This window comes from Aythya ferina, assembly GCF_964211825.1.
Source record: "Aythya ferina genome assembly, chromosome: 6".
NCBI lineage: Eukaryota > Metazoa > Chordata > Aves > Anseriformes > Anatidae > Aythya > Aythya ferina.
The window spans coordinates 20,685,558-20,701,048 of NC_140303.1; the positions used below are offsets into that span (position 1 = coordinate 20,685,558).

A 15,491-nucleotide genomic window follows, 5' to 3' on the forward strand; every position below is an offset into this window, starting at 1 on the left:
ATTTTCTTTTACAAAAAAAAAAAAAAATCTACCATAGCTTATGGAAGCAAAAGACTATTTTCACAGCAATAGGCAGTATGTGTGTATCTTTGTGGAAGTGAGTAAGATCTGATGATTAGAGTTCTGTATATGTTTGATATTTTGAATGTATACACAATTTGCTTGCAACTTCTTAAAGGTAGAGAAATAGATGAAACTTTTAGAAGGTGTTGTAATACATCCTTCTTTTAGCCCAGAGTGAATTACAGCATCATAATTGATATTTTTTTCTGAAGAACATAAATATAAATACATGGACTGTTTTGTGACATTAAAAGATTAATGAGTAATAGTTACACATTGCAGATAGATTTTTCAAAATGCTTACTAACAGAAAACTGTCTAGTAACTGTGTATATCTTCTATAGTTTTCTATATTTCTGCATATTAGTGTTTCATATATATATGTATTTCTTTCACCAGAGAAATAGAATTTATGAAGAAAGAGGAGGATCATTCAAGGATACTTGACGAAAGAGATCAGCAGTATACAGAACAGCTGAAAATATATCAGGAAAAGGTAACGCAGTATTATATTTAGAACTACCTGAGAATGCAAAAATTTATTTCGACCTTGCTTCTAAATATTAATTCTTGCAGATTACAGAGCTTGAAAATAAACTAAAAGTATATGAAAGAATGCCATATATGTTTGGAGGCAGCAGTTTGTTGGAAGATGTCTGTCAAAATGCAGGCCAGTACAATGAGCAGTCAAAGATAAGAGAAGAAAATGAAAAAGAAACAGAATCCGTAGAGGAAAGACCAAATTCTTCAGAGATGTTAATTTCTGGTAAGTAGGTATAGAATCTTTGATTTACTTTTTACAGAAGTTAGAAAGTGTTAATGTGTGTGGCATTTTCTTTTTATTTTTTTCCTTTTTATTTTTTTTTAGTTAAGTGTTATTTCTTTCCCACTAGATAAATGGTTGGACTGAAACAGTATGGATATTTTTGTTTTAATTTCCTCATCATATTTCTTATATGCTGTGGGGAAGGAGATAGACGGGGAAGTAGCTTCTTTACTTTTCCTCAGGTTCTGTATTAGCAAAATCAGTAACATTAATGAGACTGGAGATACATCAGCTGAAGTCACATTCACAAACTGTGATTTACACCAAAACTTGCTATGATTTTTTAATATATTTTTAAGTCTGATAGTGATATTATGCCAGCATGTTATCAAGTATCAGGTGGTGGTTCACATAAGAAGTATCGCTTTAAAAGACACAGTTGATGCTCATGGACTTCATAAAGGATCTCTGTCTTAAAAAATAAAGATAGGAAAGTGTATTTTAGGCATAAAAAAAAATCTCATTTTGAGAATCAAATTGAGTATTAAAGTCATAATACAAATTATTGGTAAAAAATAAAAATAAAAAAATGGTGGAAATTTAATTCAAATTAGCAGTTGTTATCAATATATGTTGAAATATTGTAGTATCGTATAAACAGGATTGTCATATAGTAATGATTAGTTGGTGGAATAATTCTGATTTAGCATCTGAATATTCTTCTGGAATGTGGGTTGGAGAACTCACCTAATATTTTTTTAAAGGAGTACATATTTGTTGCAGATTTTGATGCTTTTGTTGGGGATACTCCCAGGTTAGACACCAGTGCCCACAAAGCAAAAGCTCAGCTTGCTTTGAAAGTAAAACGCCAGCCGCCTTCTCGATCAAAGCTGAAAGAATCTCTTGGTGCTGGACAACAGGCTGCAAATCTACAGGTATTGATATGAGTAAATAATTTGGCGTTCAAAAGCCTGAATGTATATTTAGTTTTATCTGTATTCACAATTTTACGTGTTGCCCATGCTTCATTCAGATTGTGCCAAAGCATCAGATTTTTATGCTGTACCAAGTGGAAAGCCCTATTCAGGTTCACAAATGTAATCATAAGCATGTGGAACATGCTTATCTATCTTGTAATTTCTTCATCTGAAACAAATTAGTTACCAATACTCTTCAAAAACTAAGCATTTCTGAAATGCTTCATTATTCCATAAATAATCACTTGTCTACAGCAAAACACAGCAGTCAAACGTTCTAGCCCATTTGTTGCACTAACTTTACTCCTTCTGTCTAGACTTATATTGCCAATGATGCAATCTAACAGTAGTTACCTGCTTCCCCTGTTTCTATTCATACTTGTATAATGGTTGACTATTCTCAGCATGTTTTTTTCATTCATAACTGTATAGATTTAGAACTTCTCTGAGAAGTTTGCATTGGTGACATCATCCTTCTTAGATCTTTATAGAATACTATAACTTCAATCAACTGAGTTGAGGTAGTTGTAGAGGAAAAAAAATATTGATTAATGACTTCAGATAAGTGGCTGCTGGATCACAATTAGCCTATCTTTAAATTCCAAAGTTCCCAGTGCTTTTCTTAGCATTATGAGGAAAAAGGCATCTGAGTAGAATTCCTATTGAACACTTCTCAGTTTCACTGTAGCTGTGCTATGCTCCTCTCCATATATCCACATACACCTTGTTCCCTGTTCTAGAGGTGGAATTCCCTGGAAATTAGCTAATTCAAATCTTGTGCATTACTTAACTTTCAACATTGCCTTTTTTTTTTTTTTTTTTGACTCCTTTGTTTAAATTAAACTTGAACTTTTTTGCAATTTCATGAGCTTTCGATACTTGATTTTATTGTCTTTGTATTTTCATGAAAGTATATAGCAGCAGTCTAACTCTATTTGAGAAAGCTGGGAGTTAGAATTCATAAACCTTTTTCTAGGATATAAGTTGGTATTATGATAGACCAGTGAATATACCATTGATAGCTCTTAAGATCTCTAGCTGTATTTTTTTCCTGTTCATTTTTCTGGTAGCGGTATAGGAAACCAGTAAAGTTAACTTGTGGTATGCTTCTATTCTAATTTTCTCTAATGTAAGTCGATGTTAAAGTCCACGTCTGTGCTCTTCTTTAATATGGCCCTGTTCCATGACAAGTGTTATCAACATAATGTATTACTATCATGATTAAATCATTATCCTCATGTTGGGTGTTATAGCCCATGAAATTCTGTTTGAAGTAGATTCTGGACATCAGCAATTAGCCTTCTTTAGCAGAGCAAGAAAAAGATAAGATTTTTACTGGTTGATACTGGTTCATGAGCATACGCAGTCTTGTAGAGTTTTTAATGTGAAAACAAGAAACGTGATTTTTGATGAAAGATGTGAGGGGAGAAAACAGTTGAAGAAATGAGTTATGTAACAGAAAGCCTGTCTCAGAGGTAGAATATTGAACTACTTGGTTTGAAACAATTTTAAAAAGTGGTTGCGATTTAATTGGAATAGCCAAGATTTACCAGAATTTTTCTAAGTTGTCCAGATAATGATGATTAATTAGGATGTGCAAGAGCTACATGATTCTATGATTCTGTATAGGCTGGACAAGGGAAAGCCTGTAAAATCAGCCTTGTGTGATTTAGATGATATGTGCAAATGATTAAGTTAAAATTTTAACTGTTTGGTATTTTCTGAACTGAGCAAGTTTGCATGTAACATAGCACATCCTTACATCCTGGTAAAAGATTAGATTTGAAATGATTTATATATCATGCTTATAAAATGACTTCAAAATTTGTTGAAGGATGAGGATTCAGAAGATCCTGTTCTCAACAGAGAAGCTTCCACTGCATACATAACTAACACCTTGGAAATAAGTGAAAAATTAACTCTGCCCCACTTGGATGACATAAATCGAAAAAGTGAAAAGCCTGAACAAAGAGAAAGCACAGAAAGTCCTTTAGAGTCAAGCCCTTCTGCTTCCACACACTCTTCTCCAGTACACAAACCAAACAACGAAAACAGTACAACCACCACTCATTCACCTCCTCCTGAAGAGATGGCTCCAAATTCTCCTCAAGGGCATACCAAGAATATTAAGCAAAGAGAAGTAAAAGGGAAAGGAAAAGAGGCCAAGGGTAAGATCTGAAGTTTTATTATTATTTTAATCCTTTGGAGTTAAAATATTATGGTTTTAGATTTCAAATTATTATTAAACAATAAGATACTTTGCTAGAAGAGGAACTGACTACTAATTACCCGTTTTTGAAACCAACTGTTAACTCTTCAGGAAAGTCTGAAGGTAGCAAAAATGTATACAAGTGCATTGCATTATATTTTTAGGTGAGTTGGCGTTAGATGTAGTGAAATGAGCAAAGTGCTTAAAATGGCTCAAAAGAGGAAAAAGTGCTAATGACAGTAATTATACGGGGGAGACTGCCATTTCTGGGACTCAAACCCAGATGATTTGTAAAAATGAAACAAACAAGGGCCTTGAGGGCAAAATTTGCAAGTTTTGAACACCCTTGAAATTAAAACTTGCTTACAAGTAATGTCATGCTTAAGCCCTCCAATGTGGACATAAAGCAGATAACTTTCTGTTGTCAGCTCTACCTGTGGTATGAATTTTACTGTGGCTTGCATTTGCTGTCTAGTCAGTTCCTCTTCCTTGAGAAGAATATCAGTTGATAGCAAATCGCAGCTTTGGAAATGGAGCTACATACCTGACCTCTCTGCCAAGACACTAGAGAAGTAATGTCATCTGCGTTTGAAAAGATGTTTGTGAAAGAATAGTCAGTAGCTCTACTGAGTCAAATATACATTGATGAAAAATGCTGGGAGCAAACCCCCCCAAATGTGTGGAAATCTGATTTAAGACTTATTCCTGTCATACTTGGAAAGATGTTCTGACTGGCGTCCAGTCAGATCTCAAAAGTTTCCCACATTTTCACTAAGGTTTAGAATTTATTTTTTAGTCTATTTTTATATACATATTTATCAAGCAACATCAACGTACTATTCTTTGTATAGACAGAAAGTAATATTGTTTTGAATATTTAAATTTCCAGAAAATATTAGCCCGGCATTAATGAACTCTTCAAGTTTAAAAAAAAAAATCTGTCTCTTTTTTTTCACGGGAACAGTTTTATTGCTTTGACTACTGAAATTCTTTATCTGGGTCTTATCCTTAGAATACTTGCTATAAGCCTCATTTCTTAAAGGTATTCAAGAATTTTGACTAATATTTGTATTGTTTTCTGATTATCACTCTGAAAATTTCAAATATCAGAGTAGCCTAAACTAAAATATAAATTTCAACAATCTACAAACATGTATTTTTATGTACACTGCTGTAGGAAAAAGGTCTTTTTTTCTTCTAGGGTGAGCAGTCATGATTGCATAGCAGGTGCATTACATATTTATTACATGAGAAAAGGAAAGCAAAGTGATTCAAAGATTGTAACTGAAAGTTCCTTTTTAAGTATATTTTGGTATTTCAAGAAGACAGACAACTTCACATTTTTGAAGTCTTTTCTAAAAGGTGCCTATGAAATAAATGCTATTTCAATTAAACAGCTCCAGAAAGGAATAGATATGAGACAGCTAACAGATATGGTAAAAGCTCAAACCTGTAAATCTAGACTCTAAATGGTTGCTTTGACATAAGCAAGAGGTGAGCTCAGTCACAGACTGGGGATGATCAATGAAGGTCCTAACGTATTTCTGCAAAACACTAGCATCTTAAGTAGCAATGTCTCTGATAGTAGGTTTGACTGATTTCCAATTCCCCAAAAAAATAAATGCTGGCTTTGCATTTCCAGATGTGATCCTGATGTCTACATTTGATTTTCAACTTTGTGGGAATTACTGCGTTGTTCATCTTGTCCTCTTGTTTCTCACCAGGAAGAGATGAAAGAGGCTGTGATCAGCTTAGTCACTACTCATTATTATTTAATAGAAATATTTGGCTTTTTTGTCATAAATAATTGAAAAAGGGATCAGATAACATTTAAAATGCTTTGTTTTACTTTAGTCAGCTAGGACAGGTTATAAATGCAGATTATAGTTGCTGTCTTTTTTTTCAATACAGCGCAGGCAAAACCTTTCTTTTAATATCTTAAATAAATACCCTTTCTTTTAATAACAACAGGATCTGTTATACTTTCCTCATTCTATACCTCTGTAAAGTCTTAATTAGAATTAGAAATAGCCTCTATGCTAGCTTCTGTTTTTTATAAAAAAAAAAAAAAAAAAAGTCTTCTCAAAGCATGTACCTGATATGTGATTTTGCTTTCTTTTTTACTTAACCATAATTATGTGTAGTCATGGGGCATAAATTTAATTGTGATGGCCAAGGCATTGTAAACATTTTCTCAAAATTGGCAGAGTCCCTGGAAAAGCTAATTAATGCAGTACATCAGGGATGAGGGTTAGTATTGAAAGTTCTTTGTACGTAAGATGACACTAAATGCTACTTGCTGCCAGATTGTTGCTTTCTAACACTATTTAAATGTCTACCTAATGTTTCATTGAAATACCCCTTTCTATTATCTTCTCCTCCATTTATATATCAGTCTGTATTTTAACCTATTGTATTTCACTTTAGAAATTACCTCTTTTCTTAAAATATTACCTCTGGAGAGAGTAGTGGTTACACATGTTCAATATAAAAACATTTTACGGATTAGTTCTTCTGTTTTTATATTGAAGTTGACAGGAAAAATAACCAATTTAACTGGCATTTATAAATTTTTGGATGTTACATGTTTAGAGAGAGAGGTTAACTAAATAGAAAAAGTTCTGTTGTTAGTAAGAAACTATTGAATAGAGAAGAAAAAAAAAATCCTGGCCATTCAGCATGTGAACTTTAAGGTAACCATTATAAGTTTCAGGAAGAATTATTAGCTGTTGGATGTGAAGAGAAGTTGCTATTGATTTTGTGTAGGAGACCTAATTTTTTTTTTATTTTTATGATCCAGGAAGGCATATACGTGCATTACTTTCTACGTTTTTCATGTGTTTTTTTTTTCAGGTGTGTTTTTCTTTTTTTTTAATGGAAGACAGAACTTAAAACTTATATTGTCTCACAAAAACTATACTTTATCCATTTCATAGGCAGCATAATTATGAAAAATGTCAGTTGTTTAAAAAAAATCTAGTAATCTGAGAGCTCAAAAGGAAGAACATTCAGGACTTGGAATAATCTGTCAAAATCCATGGGAGGAGGTAGTATTACACTTAAGTTTGTCACTTCATTTCACTTAATAATTGAGTAGTTAGAATTGAACCTGCTCCCTCTGGTGAAAAATTAGATCCTAGTAGGTTGTATTCCAGTTTTGCAAATACCACAGTCTTGGAGGAGCTTCAAAGTCATGATTATCTCTTTACAGTATGCACAGCTTGTTTTCCAAGAAACTCAGCTTGCTAGGATCTGTCTGCTCTCCAGGTTCTGGCTATCGTGCTGGTCAGGTATCCTTTCTGTAGCTAGCAGCATGCATACATAGCCCAAGTTGCAAGGAGCTAGCCTTGACAAGCTACTAAACCAGGGTGAGGGGGAAAAATGCAAAAGGAATATTTTATAACGCTTGAAGCATAATAAACAACAATTAAATGCTGTAAATACTTTGTTACTTAGGTTTTAGGATCTTAGTTAGAAGCATCTTCATAAATATGGGAAACTTGCAAGTCGTTTTAGAATAACATTTTTATTTTTAACCCCTCTCTGAAAAGCAGAAGAAAAGAAAAATGAAGACAAAACAGAAACAAATGAAGGAACATCATCAGGGAAGTCCAAGAGGCGATTTCCAGATTTTGGGTAAGATTTTGTGTACGTTTGGAAATAAATGGTTTTCAGTGTTGCTTTTGGAGAATATCATGTTTTGTGAATACAAACTGCTGAGAAAATCCTGTAATACTGCTTGATAGCAACATCATTGGACAGAGTGGTTTCATCTTGAAACTGTAGTGTTACATTCATGTTTCTAACATGCTTTCACTTTATTTACCTATATTTTTTCCCTCAAAGAATTTCTTGTGGTTTTTCTGTTTTTATCTGAGTACAGGATTTCTCTAGGAGTTAATGGTGTTTTGTTCTTAAATTTGCAAATCCATGTGTAGTTTCATGCCAAAATGTTTTTGGAGACTTCAGTGCTATGTCCTGCTGGCTTTACAGTCTGAAATAGATGCCTGTCTTGCCTTGATTCCTTCTACAGTAAAGGTGTCATTACATAAGGTTTGTCTACAGTAGCTGCTTACTCTACAGCTCCTTGGAAGCAGGCAGCAATCATGATTGAATTTTTGTATTTCATTTAGATTATGAGAATGGGAACAGGTTAAAACAAAAGAGCAACCTGCATCTTTTGTAGTGACTGAACTCTGGGGATTTGAGAGAAGAATTGCTAAATTTTACCACAAGTCATGCTCCTTCTGAACCAGTTAGAAAGCTTGTTGATGCCAGTTAACATAAAAAGACTGAGATTAGTACTACAACAAATAAATCATAATATAGCTCATAAAAATGACTTATTACATACACATACGGAGTCAAAGTAATAACTTAGTTCAAGTCACTCTACATATGCACATAGCAATAAAATTCTGTTCTTCCTCTTGGTTGTATACACGAGATGTTAAGTTCTTTGGCATTTTCTATACTTATGTTGGTTATTTATGTTTTTGAAAGGAATTTTCAGAATTCTAACATGATTTTTTAGATAAAAATTGAATGACAATACTTATTTAATTGCTTGTGTAATCTACAAAATCAAGATCTGTGTAGCAATACAAGTGTGGCTTCTGGTTAATATGAAAACTTGTTTGCTGATAAAAATGTTGCATTATGTAAATGTAAACCTTATATGAAAACTGTGTTTTCCACTTTAGTGGATTGCGGAAATCTGGGGGCAAGGGCAAGAAACAAGAAAAAGAAAATCTAAGAGGTTCGCTGGATAGCAGGTATTTGTTTTGTTTTGTTTAATAAATACATGCAACATCTCTAAAATCTTTAACCCAAGAATTTCTTTGAAATTGTCATTAGTGTTTGACGTTAAAGTATGTTCAAGTACAACAGTGGAAAATTCTGTGAAAATTAATATAATGATGTGGAGATGAGCTTCTGATTTTATGAAATAAGAAAAATAAATGGAGTAGTATAGACGAATCAGTAAAGCAGAGGAAACCAGAGAGGAAAGAGTAAAGCAGAGCACATTTTGAAGTGACTTGTGAGACTTTAATATTTTACCTGGGAAAATGAATGCTGAATTAATTAAATTAGCAAATATTTGGAACTGTTGTTCTGTGAAATATTGCAAAAACTCTTAAATTTGTGTTAATAACCAAAGTATTTTGCATGGATATTCAAAGGTAATTATCAGTTTTTATTTTAAATATCAACAATGCTGTGAAACAGGTACAAATGAGTAGTATGTATTGCTGTTGTTTTGTGTTTTGTTTGTTTGTTTTGTTTGTTTTTAAACAATTTAAAAACAATTCAATCTACTGATTTCAGAGGTTCTCGAGAACTGTTGGATGACTCTGGCAACAATCTCTCTGCATCAGATTCAGATTCTCCTGTGCCTACTTGTATGCCTTTCTCGTGGTTTGGAGACAGTCACAAAGAGCCTCAGATTTCTAGTAGTAGTCTGCACTTTCCTCAGAGTGGACAGGACAGTTGTGAACATGGTCAAGAGAAGAACAGAAGCAAGGTAAAGATGACTAATTTGTGCTTTGAATATTTAAGTGTTGCATCTTGACAAAGTGAAACTGTAAACGCTTACTTAATATGTGAAAGCTTGGTGACTTACACCTAGAATGACATCACCTCAAACATGGCTGCAGAAGCTTGAGACTTTACAGCCCTCACAAGCAGAGACTGTGTCAGTATTCCCATTTCTTACCGTTCAATTTAAGCATTAGTGGAGGCAGTTCAGGCTTAAGTAGGCTTCTAAGGAATGATCACAGGACAGGTTTAATAACGGGCTTTATAGTTATTATTTATAGTGCTAAAAGTGTTGCTAGCTTTAGGACAGTGTAATTTTAAAAGTCAAATCTGTTTACCCTGTAAACATGAGAAAGCAGTCTAATACTTGGAGGAAGTGTACTTAAGTAGAGGCCAGCTCCCCAGGCAGTTGGCCAACCAGTTTTTACCATACTGGTATGTCAGGATTGAGTACCAGACAGGTGGATGAAGAGAACGTCCTTTTTCTAAAGTATTGAAACCTGAGAGGAACAGCTATAGAACACACTCTCTTAAGTTAAAGCCCTATTACCAGATTTTAAGAGTGAGACTTAACAGTTCAGTCTGTAACCATAAAAATCCCGTTTTTATAGTTTTAACTGTTTGGAAGAAAAGCTACTTTGGTGACAAGTTTACTGAAACCTTCAATAAAGTCCCAATTTTGTAGCTTTGTTTACCTGTTGGCAGTATTAGAATTAAAATTTACATGAAGAAATGTCTGCAAACAATGTGTGTGCTGTCAAAATATTTTGTTAAAACTGAAGACGCAGTCTTACTGAGTTACCTTTATTCTTGTTTCCTTTGGATTTTGTCAGATTCAAAATTGTAATTGTCCGAGTAACCTCACAAACTAAGTTTATTCTTAAGTTTCACACTTTTTATTCACTCTGGTTATCTAAAATACTCTTTTTTCTCTTTCTATGTGTTGTTATAGAGAAATGAGATACAAATCTAGAAGAGAAACTTGTGGGGTTGTAGTTTGTGAAGTTGCTGATGTTTCGCATAGATGACAGATAACAAGTTGGCCTTTCATGTCAAGATGCTGAATGCACTAGAATACTGTTAGAATAAGTTTTTAAAATTACCATCTGTTTTCTCACTGTAAATTTACAGTGGCTGTCGGAGGATTAAGCTGTATGGCTACATAGTGTATGAGTCTGCAAAAAAAAATACAAAAAATCATTTTAGAATCACACAGTACCTTACTATCCTATAGGAACTGAAGAAGAGGAACTTCTTAATCCCTGAAGTAGAACTGTCCTTTACAGTACACTGTTCAGTGTGTGTGTGTGCATGTGACTTGGGTATTTACAGTTCCTGCATTGTTTGCTTCTTTTGAAGCATATAATAGCAAAAAGATGCTTCCATAGATAAGCCAAATATGTTGGTATAGGAAGATTCATGTTTAAGGGGATTTCTTAATAGGCTATTGAAAAGCTAACTGGATGTTTATCTACACAGAACGCATCTCTTGAGGTTTAGCTTTCAAAGAGTCATTGGCTCAGAGATCATTCTTCACCTCTTCATTCCTCCTTTTCTTCATTGCTCCTTTCTTTCTGATTCAAGTCATTGTCCAAAACATCATAAAAATCCCACTGCTGCATTTCTACTTTAAGCACTCTTTAAAGTATTTACATTGGCACTTTTGTTCACACTCAAAAAATATAGATCTTACTGGAATGGGTCCTCTTTCTTCCTTTCCACATTGCCCTTAATTAATACCCTTTTTCTTCCTCATCACTGTATACTTTATCCAAGCTTATTATCACTTAAACCTTCCAGCTAGTTTCTTGCCTACTATTTATTTTTTGCTTCCTTCTCATGCTCCAGTATGTAATTGCTGCTCACTGCTCTTTTCTTTTCCTTAGTGCCAGTTGCAAACCAGCAGCTGCAATAACACAGTAGTCTTGAGCTATGTGTCTGCTTTGTAAAATGGTACAAAGCTGACCCTGTTAAAGAACAGATATCTCATATATTAATTGATCCTAAAATCATATTCAGTTTCTCCGACGTCAGGCTATTTGTACTTTGCAACATTTGAGAGCTTGTTTTAAAAGCTGGTAATGTAGATACTGCTTGGAATCACTTATCTTTGTAGCTCTTAACCTGCTTTTGACTGTTGAGTTTGTGCTACAATGTCAAGGTTTTGGCTGGTTAACCTCCCTATTAAAGGACTTTAAAACTGAGAAAGAAATCTGCCTGAGCACTCAGCAATGAGGTTTTTCACTAAGACAACATAATGACAGGGACAAAATAATCTTTGTAGAATTTAAGGAAAGAATATGCCTTTTATTGATGTTAATGTTTTCTGCTTTGATGTCCGTAGTATCACACATAATCAGGTGAAAGCACTTTTTAAAGAACCGTTAAAAGTAGAAACCCTGAGATTAAAATTTTTTCACATAAAAATCTCTAATGCCATAAAGTCTTTGGCATTGTGTCTAATTTCTGTAGTAGTGTTTTAATATTGATGGTGTAAGGACTGTAATTATAATTTTAAGTTTCTTGTTTGTGAAATCTGCCTCTTAAAATTTCTGCATTTAGGAGGATTTTGTTTTGTTAAAATGATGCTAAAGTTAGCCTTAAAAACATAATTTTGTGAAATAATGAATCAACTTTTTGTTGGTTGTGAAATGTAGAAGTACAAGAAACTAAAATCTTGTGATATGGTGGCACACTGTTTAGCTTCACAATATTTCAAAGTTACACATTTCTTAAATCCCTGCACATAATCTGCCCCTTGATTTTATCCTGTTCTCTGATCCAGTACAAATACATATATGCTGTTCGCGTTCCTTATTCTTCCAGAGCATTACTTATCTTCCATAAACTTGTATGCAGTGTTTTGTTTTTGTTGCAATTAAGATAATAATAAATAATTATATCCCAGTACCTTGGGGTAGGACCTGCAAAACTTCCTCTGTCCAAATTCTCTTAGAGAATCAAAAATCTTTGCAACTGGCTCTAAATCCTTAAGAGAATTACTTGTTTAAACTAAATAGAGGCAGAGGAGGAGAAAACATTACAACTGGTGCTGAGATACTTTATTCTGGTCATGTTTTCTTCATCATTTTTTCTCTGTTCTCATTAAATGTTTAGATCCAAATATTACAGTTTTGTTTCTGATTTTTTCCCAATTACTCTGCAAGGAAGTTCTGAGGGAAGTTAAAAGAAAAACTCCATAGTAGCTTTTTCCCATTGTAATTAGTTGAGAACAGCTTGATGGACAAAATAATTGAACTTTCAACTAAAAAATCAACTTTACCTGTGATCTCAGATTATGTATGCATATAAAGATATGGTATGGCACCCTCACAAAATATAGTTGATTAGAGACTTCAAAAATAAAGATAAATAATTGCTTACTCTTTGTAGGCAGCAAAGACCAGTATTGAGAAATTAATTTTAAGAAGGTAAAAATTATGTGGTGTGCTTTTGGGAAAATTATTTTTCAGTCATTAAAGAAAAATAAGGTAGAGGTCAGGATCTGGGTTGGAAATGAAGGCAGTCAAATCAGAAAACATTCTGCAAAACATGTGTTAGTTTTCTTTAGAAGGATTTTCTCACCAAACCTGTTGTGAAGTTTTCAGGTGTAGCATCTGTTTTTATCATAGCCTTCAGCTGGAGTTCCAGGCTGGTCCGATGACCTGCCTGTGGCCATACGACAAGTGGCTGCTGGCAGAATTTGAACACAGAGCCTGCTGCTATTAGATGCCAAGACGTATAGATGCAATCTTTAAACAGAGACTAAGTGTGATAACTGAATGTTAATGGTAAAGGCCATGAAGATTTTTACATTCTTTCAATGGGATAGTTCTTGCATTGGTTGAATTTCTAACCTGAATTTTACTGTTCCGTACATTTTAACTGTTTTAATTGTAATTTTATTCCATTATAAAAAGGTGATACTTGTTAAAATCTGAATTTCTGAAGTTTTTTCTATTTTGAAAATAATTTATGTAGATTGTCAAGCTGCATAATTGCTGTAAATTTATGGTAAAGATATCTGAGTAATTGTTTAACTTTTTAAAATGTTCAGCTTTAAAGTGTTTTACAATACTTAGTATTTTAACTGTGAAGATTTAATATAGCTTGAAACAATCTACTATAAAAATACTTCTAAAGATATTTTACATCTATATAGTAGTTTGCATATCAAGGTAATTTTCAGATGATGTGAACCTGTGTCTCAAATGTAGACACCTCAAAATTGAAGCTGTTAAAATGAACAGCAACACAATACAGTATCTTAAATTAGAATTTAAAGTTCAGGGGAAGCTAATAGATTCTGTCCTTAGGCGAGCTCTGCATTCTCTGTTCATGAACCAATTTAAACCTTGATCTGTAAACTGCCAAAAGTTCCTTGCTACTCCAATTGTCATTGTATGTCAGGCAAGGACAGGGTGTTTATTCCACTGCCTATTACAGTGGGCAAATATGAAATCTAAATCTTTTATGATCATAAACAGAACTTCTATCTCATTAAGAAAAGCACCTTCTGAAGCATGTTCATAGTGCTCATTAGGTTTCACTTGAATACAAATCCACCATGAATTAATTCCACCAACTAAATCTTAAATTGCTTCTCCCCGAGTGTGCTATGCCTACTGAAAATGTAACTGTGTATTTCCTTATGTACTTTTATGTAACTTCAGGTTATGACTAGTTCTCTATACAAGGTGCTCTTATTGGGGACATTGCTTTAAATTTGTTGTTATATTTTTGAATTCAGAAGTTTAACAAAAACTCGTCTGAAGGTGGATGCAGTGAGTACATTTCACGTGTGATCTACAGAAAATGACTGAGTCATAGTATTTATTTTCCAAAAATCACAATTACTAGAATATCACCTTGTGATCTGCTTTTCCAAGGAGTGAGTTAATAAAACATTATTTCCACTTGTTTGCAGAGTAGAGTTGTCATAGATGATACATACCATAGCAAGCCAAGTTGTGAACTTTCAGGGTTAGTGACAGAACCAAATCTGTCAGGTCGTTCACACACTTTAACCTTCTCTTCAAATGAGGTGAGTTTCAAAGTGTGTATATGTGTCTTGTTTATGTTGTTGTTCACACTACAGTATGGTTAATAGAACCAGATTTGTTTAACATGAAACTTGATGGTTCTTTCCATATTTTAATATTGAAGAACACTGTAAAGAATCCTAAGCCATTATTGAACTAAGGGCATGGACTGGAAGATGCCATATTAGGCTTTGTGTTCTGATCTTCATTGTATCGCAAAACAATGGAATGAACTCTGAATGATCAAATTTCAGTTTTTAAAATACAAAATATTTCTGTTCCACAAATTTCAAGTAACGTCCTTGGCTAATGAAAACTGCAGCGTTTTTGACCTTGCCCTGACATCAGTGCAGGTTTGTGGAGAACTAACTCCTTGCCTACAGCAGAAACCTGAAATCAACACTTTGGTAACATTCTCATGTATTTCCTCACTCGGTGTTTTACTGATAGGCGTCTTTATAAATTATAGACTAGGAGTCATTAAAAGCTGAATATAGTCATCTTCCAGAAATGAGTTAGAGGGGTAGCCAAATTGGTAGTGATAATGTTTGAAGAGAAAAAAAAAAAAAAAACGGTGGTTAATAGATGAGATAGGTTGTTACTAGCTATCTTAAACAAGGCTTTGGTGAAAATCATAAATATTCTGGTAAGACTGTTCTAACTTTCTACATATTACAAGTAATACTATAAATATGCAGCCACTAACATATTAATCTGGGGCATTGAAGTTATAGAACTAGTTTACAAGTTTCTCATTGATTTTTCAGTGATGACAGTCAGTTATAATGAAAACTGAGGTAACTAATTAATACATACCATCATTTCAAGTGTTTCCTGCAATTTTTTGAGATTAGTGGATGGAATGTGTGTTTCTAAAACTTTAAAGCAATATAAAT

At 33.6% G+C, this 15,491-nt stretch overlaps 1 protein-coding gene across 5 annotated transcripts in view; it reads left to right on the plus strand.

The window, feature by feature from the left end:
• The window catches only part of LOC311438456 (neurabin-1-like), a 56,379-nt gene that overhangs the window by 33,717 nt on the left and 7,171 nt on the right, over positions 1-15,491 (plus strand). For 2 of the 5 annotated variants that reach the window (XM_084522843.1, XM_084522844.1), the window contains 8 exons: positions 463-559; positions 640-829; positions 1,613-1,764; positions 3,641-3,974; positions 7,567-7,651; positions 8,719-8,790; positions 9,344-9,539; positions 14,481-14,597. In XM_084522843.1, the coding sequence (XP_084378969.1) occupies positions 463-559; positions 640-829; positions 1,613-1,764; positions 3,641-3,974; positions 7,567-7,651; positions 8,719-8,790; positions 9,344-9,539; positions 14,481-14,597 (1,243 nt within the window). The remainder of the gene's footprint in view (positions 1-462; positions 560-639; positions 830-1,612; positions 1,765-3,640; positions 3,975-7,566; positions 7,652-8,718; positions 8,791-9,343; positions 9,540-14,480; positions 14,598-15,491) is intronic. The other 3 variants (XM_084522845.1, XM_084522846.1, XM_084522847.1) reach the window with 3 other exon arrangements.